Source organism: Acanthopagrus latus, chromosome 4, assembly GCF_904848185.1.
Source record: "Acanthopagrus latus isolate v.2019 chromosome 4, fAcaLat1.1, whole genome shotgun sequence".
Classification (NCBI taxonomy): Eukaryota; Metazoa; Chordata; class Actinopteri; order Spariformes; family Sparidae; genus Acanthopagrus; species Acanthopagrus latus.
The window spans coordinates 22838193-22853992 of NC_051042.1; the positions used below are offsets into that span (position 1 = coordinate 22838193).

The 15800-nt window shown below is 37.7% G+C and overlaps 3 protein-coding genes across 8 annotated transcripts in view; 2 read left to right on the top strand and 1 right to left on the bottom strand.

Moving 5' to 3' along the window:
• pigb (phosphatidylinositol glycan anchor biosynthesis, class B) overlaps positions 1 to 4490 on the bottom strand; it is an 8598-nt gene extending 4108 nt beyond the window's left edge. Inside the window, exons 1-3 of one of the 2 annotated variants that reach the window (XM_037094340.1) lie at positions 4353 to 4490; positions 388 to 550; positions 140 to 269 (exon numbers count right to left, since the gene is read on the bottom strand). In XM_037094340.1, coding sequence (XP_036950235.1) covers positions 140 to 269; positions 388 to 499 — 242 coding nt within the window. In that variant the 5' untranslated portion in view covers positions 500 to 550; positions 4353 to 4490. Of the gene's footprint in view, positions 1 to 139; positions 270 to 387; positions 551 to 653; positions 846 to 4352 lie in introns of those variants that run through there. The other variant, XM_037094339.1, reaches the window with a different exon arrangement.
• LOC119017600 (protein PIGBOS1) lies at positions 1494 to 2988 on the top strand. Its single transcript, XM_037094347.1, has 2 exons — positions 1494 to 1681; positions 2609 to 2988. Exon 2 carries the CDS (start codon positions 2655 to 2657, stop codon positions 2823 to 2825), a length of 171 nt encoding a protein of 56 aa, XP_036950242.1. The 5' UTR covers positions 1494 to 1681; positions 2609 to 2654; the 3' UTR covers positions 2826 to 2988.
• On the top strand, positions 4449 to 15267 carry rab27a (RAB27A, member RAS oncogene family). 5 transcript variants are annotated; one of them, XM_037094342.1, is made up of 6 exons: positions 4449 to 4675; positions 10642 to 10810; positions 12044 to 12129; positions 12245 to 12348; positions 12775 to 12898; positions 13220 to 15267. In XM_037094342.1, the coding sequence occupies exons 2-6, from the start codon at positions 10658 to 10660 to the stop codon at positions 13413 to 13415; spliced, it is 663 nt and encodes a 220-aa protein (XP_036950237.1). In that variant the 5' UTR covers positions 4449 to 4675; positions 10642 to 10657; the 3' UTR covers positions 13416 to 15267. The 5 variants fall into 5 exon arrangements, with proteins under 5 accessions (XP_036950237.1, XP_036950238.1, XP_036950241.1 ...); XM_037094343.1 differs by having other exon boundaries at positions 4466 to 4605; XM_037094346.1 differs by lacking the exon at positions 4449 to 4675 and adding an exon at positions 4782 to 4806.
• Positions 15268 to 15800: the final 533 nt, after the last annotated feature.

Below are 15800 nucleotides of genomic sequence, written 5' to 3' on the forward strand. Positions count from 1 at the left end.
TGTCAGAGTCTGGGACTGTGATCATTATTTATCAAGGTTTTTAATTAATACATAACAAACTATGCTGATCTTCTTTATGACACTTTTGCCTAGTGCAAATAATAATGATAATCCACACACATCCAGTCACAAAGGATATTTGAAGACCATCCGATGGGAAACCTCCAGGGACTGCCAGTACTCATCAGGGACGAAGCTGGTCTGAACCAGGAAGCAGTTGATCAGCCTGAACGCCACACAAAACACTACAACTCTGGCTCTCAACACACCTGTGGAGTCACACAATCACGTCTTATTAGCAGTGTTATTTTTGTATCATCACATGTTTGGTCAACATCACCTCAATGTTTTGTCCGGATATGAAACTATCACATGTTTGGGTCCCACCGTCTTTGAGAGGAGAGTCATCTTTCTTTGAGTACAGTTGAGAATGTCGTTTCCTCAGTTTCACTTCTTCCACTTTATTCCCAAATTTCAGACGTGGTCGGATGTTCTCCATCAGGACATTGTGTCTTTCTTGTCTCCACAGTCTTCTGCCGACATAATACACCTGTCAGGGTGTAAGTCAGGTGTGATCAGTCAGATTCAGAGGCTGAATCAACTCCTCAGGAAATCTGACACGCTTCACTTTAAATATACGATATTAACGTAACCTGTGTGATCGGGTGCTACGAGTGAGCAACCTGCACAGTCTCTCTGTTTATTTCACCAGCGGCGTTAAACTTTTACAACTTCCCCTGAACGAGCATGAATTTCTATAATTTCCAGTGAGCACAGAGCGAACGGTGCTCATCAGCTGCGCTTCCGCATCTAAACTAACTTCCGGGAAACGTTGTTTCCCGCCTTCAAAGTAAAAGCTCCACAGTACCGATATGTTTTTTGTTTGTTTGTTTGTTTGTTTTGATGAGCCTCAGAAAGATGGGTCACATTTCTCCGAACTGCAGACAATATATTTAAATAGTCCGCACAGTAAAACATTTAAGGAAATGTTACAAAAGGACAACATTAAACTACTCAGTCAACATTACAAATACAAAAAAGTTTCACTTCATCACTACTATTAATGTGAAAACAGAAATGAATAAGTAATTGTAGTAATAATTGTAATACTGTTGCCAACTTCAGTTCAAAATCCAAACAAAAACAAACAAACAAACAAACAAACAAACAATTTTTCCATGCATAATAACGCCATGGCTCCAGCTTAGGATGACTATTTGCTATATGATGTATTTTAATTGGTTTCATGTGTCACGAATACATTATTATTTGTACTGTTTTTGACAAAACAAGCACTGTGAATATGTCAGCTCTTGAGCCTTTTACAGTCGTGACAGTATTTCTTACTATTTTCTGATTATGATTTTATGCATACTTCTTACACAGTTGTTTAAATTATTTGAGCTAAAAAAAAAAAAAAAAGTCTAATGTCGCCCAGGTAAATATGATCTTGGCAGTATCACTCCACAGTGCAGCCAGAACGTTGCTGCTCTGTCCGCCAAGTGGCGAACTGCAGCTTTTCACCGCTCTACCAGAATTTACACAGCAGAAGAAGAACGCTTTCCCACTCAACATAAGTCTCCTCGGAGTCCTTGAGGTTGTGTCTTGTCTTTTAACCTCCATGCTGTCCTGCTTGTCTCCGTTTGTTGACTATAGACGCTTGAAATAAACCGCTTCCTTGGTAAGTTTTAAATGTTGCTTAGAATGTTCTCTAAACCAGCAAAAATGCCCCTTTTATTCAGCTAAAGGTTTAGGAATCTGTTAAGCTAGCAGACGCTATGTGTATATCCGGTCTGGATGTTTCAAAGTAAGACACATACAAACGTAAATAATTCACAGTGAAAATAGTTTTAAAGTCAGGGTAAATGTCCTTGTTCTCATGACAAAATGACATTTTGGCAGTGTAGTGATTCTGTTGAGTCACTGATCGCTTGATTAAAGTATCTTTCCTAGTGCAGAACTTTGATGTTTGATAGATGACTTGATCTCTCTACTAGCAGGTAGTTTTTTCAGGTTTTACAGCAAGAAAACATCAACCATCGTGTGTAAACACTAATCCATTCAAATTGGCCTTGTTCCATATATATCATATTAATACACTCTTATAGAGATCGATACACACGACTATACTCCTGTTAATACATATCAGAATGCATAAGGTAAAAGACCATTGTTCAGATGGAGTTATCCTTGGATTTTTAGTGACATGAGTCTTGAAATGTGTTAATTAGGAAACGTTTATTTATTTTTCCAATATAACAAAGACACCCCAGTTTCTTTGTGGGTACAAAAGATGAGAATCTACTTAACATCTGGTGGCTGGTCAGGGATTTATATTTTTATTTGGAAATGTTTAAAAAAGTTAATTTAAAAGTTAATGTATAAATACTATGTGGTGGCTCTAGATATGCTGCTTAAACAGTAGCATTTGGTCCAGCACAGCCAGGAACTCAGCAGTTAGTTTGAAACCATCCGTGCTGGAAGTTATGCCTAAAATTTTGCAAGGACATGTAACATTCAACAGAGCACAGCAGATGCAAAATGATTTTAAAAAGATTATTTGATTATAATTCAGTGTCTACATAACACCAATTTACTTTTCTTTCAGGATCATCTAGTGTCTCAACATTGGGATTTTTATTTCTAAGGAAGTCATGTTTAGAAGAAGCATACCCTTCACGCAGATGGTCTTTGTCACACTGCTAGGATTTGGTGGTGGTATTTATATCTACAGACCTTACTTTGACCCGATGCTGAAGAGTTCAGGACAGCAAAACCAGGATGTGCCAAAGAAACAGAGTGAAACAGACGGTTCGTCACAATAATTCATCACTTCACAGACAGAAGCCAGAGGAACAACATCAAAGGCTGCTGGACTGTCAGATGATGGAGGCTGAACTAAAGACAAGACCAGCATGGATAAAGTCATGCTCTTTGAGGGATTGTTGATGCGCAAAAATAAAATATTTAATAATGTGACCTCCTGAATTATCAACTGTTTCAAAAAGATGTGTCAGAGTTTGCCATAACATACCATTATATGTTTCTGATTTATTTCAGAAGCTTAAGGAGAGAAGCCATTTTGCCTCAGACCTTCTCTGGATGCTTTATGTTAAATGTAATTTACTGAATGAATAGATAAATGTTACATACTGTCTTTGTGAATCAAAAAAAGCAAAATTGCTATGGCTCTAAGGCTTAATATGTAATCAAACTCAACTTACAGTGCTGTAAAGCTCTTCTAGTGGTCTCCAGAGACTGTGATATTCATTATACACTGCCATCTTTGTTTGAGTGCCAAAACCTAGAAGAATTTCAGCAACAAGATCCTTTGCCAGGGTCCCAATGCTTTTCCCTGCCTGGATTAACATGTGTACAGACAATTAGTTCTGTGGTCTACATAAGCCTATAAATAGTTCATATATTACCTGTTAATATAAGAACACTCCATTAATAGTAAAAGTCCTTAATTCAAATACAATTATTTCTCTATTTGTTAGGTGATTTAGATTAAATTGTAGAAGACATTACATGATGATGTGAATTCTATGATAATTTAAAAGCGTCACTTTAAATAGCCTTCATTTCTATCTTAATTTTAGTTGCTGGGTGGTTGATTTAAAAAAGAACAAAAACATTTTCTACAGGAAGATTTAATGTGTCAAGCTTGAGACAGGATGCTGTCTTGAGTTTTTTGCAATATAATGTTAACTTTAAGGAGAACTTCATATACTAGTCTTATCACTTATCATTAATAAAAAAATACATCATAATGTATTTGTTGATGCGATTGTAGCCTATTAATCTGAACTGCATCTAACTGTGACAAAAAGATATTAAATGGGCACAATCAATGGTGCCATATTTAAGAACTGGCCACCTGTGGAATTTGTTCTCAAAACAAATAGGGGGCAGCAAATCACCAGAGAAACCACTAACTGCTGCTAACTTGAGCTGTCACCAGTTTGCTTAGTTAGCAATCCGGATTGTGAGCTCAAGGCACCAGGGGACAGGTGGTGTTTACACTGCTTGCACTGGACCTTTTAGGTTTTAGGACTCAATACTACCACTACCACTCTACTTCAACATATTCTTTTTATAATCTTACGTTTTGATTCTTTTCAACCAAAAATATCTCACTCTAAAAAACAAACACTCAACTGAAGTACAATTAGGTGGGCTACAGTACTTGAGTAAAAGTATTTGGTTACTTTCCATCACTGAAATGTAGCCTACCTAGTTAACAAGTTGCTCTATAAGTGAGGTGAGATAAAGAATACCATATGGCCTTATTAAGTGTACTTGAGTATTGTGTAACGTAGGCTGAAGCAGAAATACTGAAGTACAGTGACCTGAGCAGCCTCTGGTCGTCACGGTGCTGTAACGGCCGGTGTTCTTCCCCTCAGTTAAGCTAGCTGTGAGGATGTAACGGCCGTTAGCTCCGTGAGGAGGAGCTGTTTCTCGACAGCGCGGCTCGTCACCACGGAGAGTTGAGCTGCTGTGTTCAGTGTTAATGAAGCGGCTCTCATGTCAGCAGCTAATGGCTCAGAGGCGACGGAGAAAGTAAAGTCTTCGTTTGTTCACCTTTCGGAAGAGTCTTCGGCGGTCAGTTTTAACTAACTACTTTTTTTTCACCACGACACAATCAGAACATAGCAGCAACGCCCCGGGGCTGGTGAGTAGCGTTACTCAAAATGTGTTTCCAGGAAATGTCAGGCGAACAAACCCGTCTGTAGCATCTGTCAGGAGTGAGCGAGAGTTTTCAAAGTTTCCTTTTACCTTAAATTCACTCAATTATCTGCGTTGGTAAGTGATTCACTGCCCAATAATCTGCTGGGCAAATTCACTGTCGTTGTCGTTACATTTGAACACCTGCCTCTTCTCAGAACTGTTAGCTTTTTCCACACTTGTTCAAAAATTCGTAGAAATTAACATCGCCGTTAATGCAAGGGGAAAAACGACTCTCTCCAAGCAGGACTTTAAGTTATTCACACTTAGAACAAAGTTTAGGAATGTTTGGACCCATATTGAGGCTGTGGTATGTCTGACAAACTTAAGGAAACTGGGAAGTTGGCATCCACGTCGTCCTTCTTGCCAGAACACATAGCAAGTGAAAAGTGATTAAGTTTGTCTAAGAGGCCTCCTGACCATCAGTGACAGTGACAGCCACATGAGGACCAGCTGGCGGGTCACTGAGATCTTCTGTTTGGTACAGTTAAAAGATTGGAGTGTTTGTTTGTGTCTCAGCAGAATAATGAGGATTGAGTTTTGTGTCCTCACAGCGAGTGCTGCTGCTGTAGATAAAGCCTCCCAGGGTATTTTAATGACTAGATAGGCACCAGCTTTGGTAGCCAGGAGTTTTAAATATGCATGAGGATTTTATTCTGAGTTGCACCATCATGTAGTGTGTCATTCCTCCTGCTGCACCCTTTCAGGTTTATGGTATGTGCATATCCGGATTTTCCCAAGGAGCTGCCGGCCTCTGTGTTGGACAGCTGCCCAGGGTGGGTCTTCCACTTCTCCCTGACAAAAGATTAAAGCCACTTTTTGTTTGCTGGTCTGCATGGGTGGTAGCACTTGCCTGGCAAACACAAGCAGAGTTAGTCCACTTCTGCTTTATTTAAACCTTATCTAAATAGGAAAGACTTGTGGGGATTAGACATGTCTTTTAAGAGGGTGCCAGCAAAATATGCTGGAATGACATTAAATTAAAGACGGGCAACTGAGATAGATGGATGACTAAAATATCCCACAAAATCATTAACTGAATTTCTAATATAAATAACCTAAAAGATCTTATCAACCACAGTAACACTTTAAACCCTCTGAAGAGCTGTCAAAATTGTGGTGTGATCATGTGACACTGTAAAAAACGCCTTCACGCTCATGTTTTCAACACACTGTTGAGACTTATTGATTCCTATTTTCTGCACAGGGTATTGGTTATTAGTTTGTGGTAATTTTAGGCTAATTCAGCACATTTGTTTTGGTAAAATATACGTGTTGTATACAATAGTACCAAACAAGTGAACAGTTAATGAAATTACCAGAGACACATTTTTGACCCTGGAGGTTAAAAGGAAGGAAGGGGAAAAAAGGCGTATTATTACATTTCTGTTTTATAATTTGTGTTTTTGTATATATATGTATATATAGACATTTGTTGTTACCAGACTAAACAGTTTTTGCTGATGTTAATGACACCAATAAATTTTGTTTAAGATAGACGTCACACTTCATTTCAGATTGCGTTTTAACTGCTGCTTGCGTGGCCCGTTCCACTGAAGGAAGGAAGGACTGTATTATGTGACACCTCAGTCTTGTAGTGCAACAGGGCCTTGTTTGTTGTCTATTAAAAGGTTGTGGGAAACATGAGACTAATGTTATTTCTTTCAAAACCAAATTAGTTTAACTTGCACAGTTTCTAAGGCATAAAGGTATTCAAAGAAAGTTGATATATTTGGGAGACCACTCAACCCTGGACAGTGATTCACAGTGAAGTCTCAAAAGGATGTCTTCTTGCCAACTTTTAATGCTATCTTAGTGCCAGCTCTTTTCCACCTCCTTTAATGTGAAACCAGCATCATTATGTTTCATTTGGAGAGCTCTACATCCAGTACAGGAGGCCAGGGGGAGAGTTTGTTGATTCAGACAGGTTGATTTAAGGCAGTCTTACGGTTAAGGCGTGTTATTTATTCTTTTATTTACCTCACTCTGTGTTTTTATATCTAACACAGCAGAAGAGCATACCCTGCCACCAGAGCTCACTTCCTTTTTACAGCCTAGATATGTTTGAGAAATGTGACCTGGCAATCGCCTAGAAATTTTATATAATTTGCAAATATATCATGCATGAATGCTTGCTATTAAGTGTGTTATGTTTTGGATTATGCTATTTCAGTTGGGGCTCAATAAGAAGCTGTCTGAATAGATTAGCCTGATAATAGTCTGCAGAAATTTGCTGACACAATCTTTGTCTCCAGCAGTGTGGTTTTGTTCTACTGTGTCACTTCTGTGACCTGTTTTTGGTCAAAACCTGTGGCATAAAATGACTCAAGATTTGCTGCCAGAGTGTTCAATGATAATGTTGGTAACTCTGGTAGAAAAGTGTTTAATCTATTGAGACAAAGTTAGAGGACGGCTGCCATCGCGGGCAAAATACCATGGCAGTCTTCACTTCCAGTGATTTCTACAGCTCTAATTTTTTCTATGATGGATTGAGTGGAACCCATACTACTTTGAAAACATTCATGAAGTTGGCTTCAAATCTGAATTTATAATGTTTCTTCTTTTCATATCGAAAGTGGCGAAGCTATGGCTAAATCAGGCTAGAATTAATGTTTTGGAATGTTCCTCATAAGTCCTGATTTGAACCCCATCAGGAACATGGGGACTGAGCTGTAGAAACAAGTTTGTGCCAGGAAGCCAACAAATATAGTTGAACTTCACCAATTCTGTCAAGAGGGGTGGTTAAAAATTGATGTAGATGTTAAAATTACTGTATGTGTTTTTTTGAACCAGCAGATTTGGTCACATTTTTAGAAGGCCCATAATAAATTCTGATTTGAAGTACACTTCATGAATTTTTGTGACAAAGAAATATGTATTCCAATCATTCCATCACAGAATAATGAGAGCTATAAAAAAATCCTTGGAAGTGAAGACTGCCGTGGTATACATTTTCTTTCCAAGTGTGTGCAAACTTTTGACTGCAACTGTATATCACTGCTTTATTGTACCTTGTCACAGGAAAAGTTTACTTATAGCTATAACATTAACAGTGTCTCAGTTCAGTTCCAGTAGTCATCCTAGTTACCATTAATGTGAGCCAACATGCACAATAACAGGACCGTCATCTAAATGTGCTGCAATTAATCTTATTAATTTCGTCTGAGCTTTTCCTGCTATGACATGTCAAAGTGCCTGCTGTGCGTAAGGTCGACCAGGCACATGCAGTTGCCACATTCTCTGGTACACCTTACCAAAACTAATGCAATCTACAAAACAGGAGGTGTTGATTCTTGTTTATAGGCATTTCTGAGGTCTGAATGTGGTGGACAAAAGCTTAGAAATGTGGCTCAGAATAATGCAAGACAAGTAAGCTGGACCACATACTACATCCTCCAAAATGAAAAGAAAGTTGACACAACAGCTCTTTCAGCAACAGTTTCAACAACTGAACTTTAGCTGCTGGAATGTTGTAATAGACTACATATGTTTTGGCTAGATTTGAGATCAATAGAGGTCTATATCATGTGTTCTAGAACCAGTAGTAAAGAGTAATATAACTGAAGGAACTGGAAAACATAATCATTTCCCTGATGGAAAGGCCTATGGCTTTTGAAACTTCTAAATAAGACCATATTTACAACTTCCAACCCACCTGCGTAAAAACAGGCCCCTGAGCAAGAATGTGGACATCATAGTTCGAGCGCTTGGATGTCTTTGCTCACCGTTTATGGCCACATCGGTGCCTGAAACAGACCATTTCCATCACTGTGCATTTATCATGGATCCTGATTTTGCACAAGAGCTTAAGCTGCTTATGGCTGCAGATGAAAGGCTCACTGGGGGTTACAGAAGAGGAATGTAAGACTTGTCTGAATACTTTTCTACACACGGGTCATATGATACATCTGCGCTTAATTTGAAATGTTTTGACAGGGATTGGTCTACCATGTCGCGAAAATGTTGTGTGCTTCTCATTTTCATCGTGTAAGTGTCATAAAATGCGTGCCTTCACACTTGATTATTTTCTAATATACAACAACTTCTAATGTATTGAGAAAAACTACAACTACTACTTTTCAAAGTGACAGTGAGTAGATAGAAATTTGAGTGTGGTCTGTTTGGTGTTTGTCTGAGGTTGTAGAAAGACAGGAATCTATAATGCTTCCTGTCACTGTGTCAGCATGACGAAACCACTCTTTTGTTACACACATTCACCCACAGTGCCATGTACTGTAGAAATGTGCTTCTGCAGGCCGTCTTGCATAATATTGGAAAAGTGAAGATAAAATGTGTTGCTACATACACAGTATGGAGGTGGGCCGGAGCCTGTTTCTTTTGTTATTTATTAAATAGGTGGGAAAATGTGGAAAGTGAATTTTGTTATGCCAACTGCATGCATAATTGATAGCTGGCAAGTTCAACCTCGCTGCACATTTTCACTGGTCCTTCAAATTATAGAAAAATAACTGATTATGCATTAATTGTGAGCTCTCCCTGTGCTGTATCTGTTGACTTAAGTACCAATGTAATGGACTGCTTTATCTACCATTTTGTTGATATCTTCAAAAATCATGAAGGTTGGCATCTGTTGTAGGATATGATGTTCTTCTGTATATGTACTGGCAAAGACAGATGTGTTGTTAGCTTTTGTCTGAATGGTTGTTCTCAGTTGACCTGCATCAGCATGAGGATAGAATCACATGAAGATGATGGCCACCACATTTAAATGTTAATTGCATACTTTTAAATCATCCAGTTGGACTGGAAAGGCAACGAGTCTACACTTAGTCTTCAGGGGAACTCTGTTCCAAACTCCTATTGTGTATGTCACTGTTGTGTAAGTTCTTCTGCTTAAATGATCTTTAGGAACATGAGACAGATCTTACACACCCATAGTCCTAGACACAGTGTTTTCATCTGTGTTGTCTGATTTAACCTTCTGTCTGTGTGGGTATATACTGTACAAACTGGACTTAGTTGACATCTCTCTCCCTTCATATGGAATTAATATGATAATAATCAGAAAAAATATTTCCAAGCTGGGATCATTTCTGTGAACTCAATTTGGAAAACATTAAACAAGATTTTAGCACATGACAAGCCAAATTTGATGTCATTCAGGCAGAAACAGTTTCATTGGTGATTAGAAACATTTTGTTAATAGTCATATTGCATATTTTCTGTAATTTGTAATATGGCTTTAAATTGTAACTGTTAGTTGCTGTCCACATAGAGTGACCTAGATTAGTTTAAGAAGTCTGGGACAATCCCATGGCAATATAAAGCTTCAAAGGGCTGTCAACATGTTTACGCTCTGAGCATTAAGAGACAGCACATCTTCTCTGCAGTGTTTCCACATTATGACTTAAAATTTCAAGAACACACCAAAGTCTCCAACTGTCTGAAACCTTTAAAAACAAATGTGTACTTTCCACTTTGACAAAAGGCTCTGCCCTTTTACTTAAGAAAAAAAAACTGGCTACTGCAGTTTTTATCAAATGTTACACAAACAGGATTAGATAGTGCATTTGTGGTGATGGTGGTGGATGAATACACATTTGGTTTGCCAGTATGTACAGCAGCAGCAGTGCATGGGTGCTGTCTTGCTGCCTGCTTGCCCCGTGTGGCTGTTTGGCTCATCGATGGATTTTTCAAATAGTTTTTGGACATAATGGCACAGATGAAAAGTTATATCAGGCTTTGGCTGTGCTGGAAACACTCGTTTTCTGGTGTTTGTATGAGATGTAGACAGTTGTCAGTGTGTGATTTGCGTGTCATCATAGACATGATCCTGTCATTGTTTTACATTTGAGTGATATAACAAACAGATACCAGTTGATTTTGAGATTAATTTCTTTGCCAAACAGTATGATTGTAGGTGAAGTGACTTTTTTTGTTTGTGTGTTTCAGAACTTAAGCACTAACCATGTCTGATGGGGAATATGATTACCTCATCAAATTCCTAGCCCTTGGTGATTCTGGTGTGGGAAAAACCAGCTTCCTCTACCAATACACAGATGGCAAGTTCAATTCCAAGTTCATCACTACAGTTGGAATAGACTTCAGAGAAAAAAGAGTGGTGAGTTCGACGAGTTTTGAGTAAAACTTAACTAAAGTTGGCTTTAGAACTGTTGAGGATTTCCTCCATTCAGTTAAAGTGCACATGGATTTTACATTCTTCACTTTGGATGTAAGATTTCCTTGTGTTGGTGTGTGCTACAAGCATTTACGGCTACCTAATTAGGGGCTTAAATGCATTCCTTGACCATTAAGTAACAGGGTTGTAACAAAAGCCGACTGATGAATGTTGCAACAGAAGTTATGACTAACGTTGGTGAGTGGCAGGCAGCACCCTCCTTAAGAATAAACACTTCATACCATTGGCAAACATCTGAGCAGTATTCATATTTACTTACTATTCACGCTTAAATGCAGCTGACCTCCAGCTCCAAGAATAAAACAGTTTTATCGTGACTATAATGGGCACTAAAACTTATTTTGCGGTGCTTATTTTTTTATTATAAGCTTTTCCACTTCTGATGAAAAAGATGAAGATACAGCAAGTGAATACATATTCAGGAACAAAAAACAGACAAATGTTTTGACGGCCTTGATTGAAAATTGAAATATGACAATTAAACAACACGATTAAAGGACTCAAATGTGTCCTCAAATAATTCAGAGCTTTACTGCCTGTCTTTGATTGTTAAAATCTGTGAAATGTTAAAATTCAACAGCAGACTATCCAGTGTCCAGTGGACATACAGCTGAGAGCAAAAGTAGCTCTGTAATACTCTTAAAGCGATAGTTTGGTAATTATCCATTTTCAGTGTGTTTCATGCACAAACATAACCAGTTTGTAGAAGCAGACAGGAGTACTGGCTGGTGAGGGAAGCTAGCGGTGTGCTGCTGTAGACGGGGTCAGCTGACATCTACTGCATGTTATACACTGACCATGGATATACAATCTCACATAGACAAAATATCCAAGAGTAAAGACTTAATGCTACTTTTAAGCTTAAATAGGCTTATGCATCCACCTTAACTGGCTAATGAAAATGAATGCAGTGTTAGAAAGATGTGGATAACATCTGAATGTATGAAATGTGCCTTGAAACAAGATTTACTTCTTGGCACATATACGTTTTTTTCTAGACTGTTGGGAGAAATCTCAATTACACTTCCAGATTTGCATTGTTTTTTTGTCTTATCTTTTTGGTTTTGTAGTGGTCAATATTATGTTTAAAATCTGTTGTATTTAGTGCAGAGAACATCCATTTAGATTAACCTCACTTGTCTCTGTTTCACTCAGATGTACAAATCATCAGGTCCGGATGGAACTTCAGGTCGAACCCAGACGATCCACATGCAGCTGTGGGACACTGCAGGACAGGAGAGGTACATGAAGTACTTTAGACTGTGTCAACCTAGTCTTTTCTTCAGTTATTTTAAAGTATGTCTCTTCCTCTACTAATTGTATTTGTCATGTGCTTTACTTCCTGAATGGTATCAGGTTTCGGAGTTTAACGACTGCATTCTTCAGAGACGCCATGGGTTTCCTCCTCCTGTTTGACCTTACAAATGAACAAAGCTTCCTCAACGTCAGAAACTGGATGAGTATGTCCTCTAATGTGTCTCACTAAATGTACATGTTAAGTAATTAATTAAATGTAATGTATGTGAATATAGTAATTAAATGGTTTTATAATAAAGACACCTGAGTTGGTATAACTATGAAAATATTTAAGTCCATGGGACATTTTAGAGAGTTGAATCCCTTTTTGACTGGTGAAATATTTTAAGTGAATGATAACTGAAACACTCTTTGTGTCTGGCTCATGTAAGCTGCTGTTAAACCCAACATATTTTGTGATTAAACATGTAATTTTCCAGTTATGAATGCCTTTCTATCTTCATTTTATTCTTGCCTGAGCTACTACTACTTTCTGTTTTTAGGTGAATATAACACAGATTGGAAATCTAAGGATATTACAGATTAAAACAGGACTGAAAACACACTAAGTCTCTGAATGCATCTCTCAGGTCAGTTACAGGTTCATGCATACTGTGAAAGTCCAGATGTCATCTTGTGTGGCAACAAATGTGACCTGACAGATCAGAGAGCAGTGTCTGAAGATGAGGCCCGTGAGCTGGCAGAGAAGTATGGGTATGTCTTAGTTTTGATCCATCTGTACATGAACCTCTCCCTCAAGTGTTTGTCAAGAAGGCAGTGGCTGTATTGTTTGCCCAAGTCTATGCAGGAGATTGTCGCACTAAATCGGTCCTCCTGGAAAGGCAAATATTTGTTCATACATGTAAAATATCCTGCTGGACACACCTTTACCAAAAAAACAGATATTTTTTAGGGAACCTCAAAATATCAAATGTCCTTTTTTCCCTCTAAACCAAGTTCAGTTTCTGTTGGATTCTAACTGGTAGCAGCAGTCAGTGGTTCTGTGTTTATAACCAATGTTTTCCCTCCATGCAGAATCCCATACTTTGAGACAAGTGCTGCAAACGGACAGAACGTCAGCCAGGCAGTTGACATCCTGCTGGATCTCATCATGAAGAGGATGGAACGATGTGTTGACAAGTCCTGGATCCCTGACGGGACTGTCCGAGTTAATGGAGCCGCCAACCCAGACCTCTCAGAGAGTTCTGACAAGAGCAAATGTGCATGTTAGAATGACGAGGAGCCACTGTGGTCAAACATCTGAGTCCATCATAGTGTTGAAAAAATAGGAAGACATCCAAGTTGGGAGTACATATATAAATATTTACACATATATTGTGTTCTATGTCGGGTAAACCTTGACATTATTTGTATATTACCCCACAAACCAGTGCATTACTGATACTTTCATTGAGATGCTATATTAATTGTCAGAGTTAAGTGCCTCTCAAATATGGGCATTTCATTTCAATTAATATGATTTGTTTTTTGAACAATTAATTCATATTGGAGTGTGGGATGTTTATTTGTTATAACATATGGCTGAAATATTCAACTTCAGTCATCAACTAGATATGATGATCATGTTATCAGGTATGAACTTTGTGCACCAAGTCGAAGCAGTCTGAGCTGCTCTGTCTATTACACTGTTAATACTCTTTACTTGCTGTAAGGTTAGCGTAGATTCACACTGCAATTAACTCAAAAATGCCACTTTTATTTTTCTTCCTGCTGTCAGATAAATATTGACTGCAGTCAAGGTTTGTTGATAGAGAGAAGTTTGCGGATGGATGTATTTATAGAGAACTTTAGGTAACCAGTGATATACTACCGATGCTCTACCGTCAGGCTGCAATCTCACCAGAGCCACAGCCTTGAAAAATGTTGCCAATCTGACGTTAGATGGACGATTAACACTCATTTATTTTATTGTCGAGATCAGTAGTTGTTCTTGTGCCTCCAAGCGAGAATTATGGACTGCAGTTTGACTGAGTCACCTATACTTTCGAATGTACTGTACACGTTCTGCAGATAGTTAGAATCTTTAATGCTCAGTTGTTTTTAATAAGAAGAAAAAATGCGTTTTTGAAAAAAGCGTAATTGAAGACTGAGCAATAACTCCAGGAACCCAGGTAGAGTATCCTGCTGTACAGAAACCCACACAATAAATAAAGAAATAAAAATATTGTATTTTGACTGTTTGGACAAAATGTGTCGCTACATTTAGATTTACCTTTTAAACTAAAAACTTTGTTTGGGGACATTTAGTAATGTTTAATTCAGTGCTTCGGTTTAAAAGGACTCCTAGCAACTACTTATAGATGTTTAAAACAACTAGGCAAATCTTTCCTGCCTCCACCATGAAGATGAAGTTTCATGACTGTCCTCTGCTGCCCCAAGAGTCAGAGCTTATGAATATTAAATAACTCCACCCATAGTATCATTATTATTATTTCTAATATTATTATCATCATCATTGACTTGTAATGTATTGTATGGAATTATATTTCATTAGGTCAGAGCCTAAATACTTGCACCTTGTGCTGTGGCCCCAAGATTATTATGAATAAAAATAAGTTCCCACAGTATTTTATTGTTATGGTGGTGGGCCGACAATCTCCATGACAATTATCAAAAATTAATTTCCCCTAATAAAACATTGGACTTCAGGGAAAAAGAGCAACGGTGCTATTTCACACAGCAATATGTTATAATTTTACTGGATGTGGTTACTGTTTCGGGTGTGATCTTCTATATATATATATATATCTTACAAAAATAGTATGTGCACCCTGTAAAACGCTGTAATGGTTTGTCCCAACTGTTAAGTATTACACGCAAATCCACATTATTTGTATCACACTGTTTTTCTATTAAGGAGTGAATGTGTTTTTAGTTAAGACACCGAATATATTTTTTCACTCACAGTTTCAATCCACAGTTATGAAAATCTATTACTGAAATTGAATCTGATTTTATTAATAAGACTAATTTGAAATATGTTATGTTTTATAATTGTGCCATACAGTTTCATATGCAAAATGTGTAAATTATGTCCAAAAATAAATTTTTTTATTTATGTATTACTTGAAGCAGTATCTGATTTCATGTAAGTGCCATTTATACCAGGTCCTGTTCCTAGGCATCGTTAATCTGTGAAGTGTGTTAATAATGAAACATCTACATTTTCTTTTCTTTTGTTCTGGATAAAAACAAATTACACCAAATCGCACCAAAACAATACAAAATACAAAATCATATCAATACCTTCTGATACCAACACATATGCACACACTATCACAGCCTTTATCAGTGGGCCCTACAACCTTAATACATACAACAAAACGGAGCAAAAAATATTACATGTAAAATGCTTGATCTTTACACAGTAATTTCATTATTGTATGGAAAACATTTACTAATTCAGGATAGAAAAAAAGACAGAACATCCAGATTTGAAAGCCATTATTCTTTCTCTGATTTATGCACCAAACCCAGCAAAGGCAAGGCATTTTTTTATTCAAACATTTTTACAAATTATTTTATGATTTACAGCAGATCGTCCTGGATTTGTCAACAATTTACCAGGAGACTATGTGCTACCAATTCAATTAAT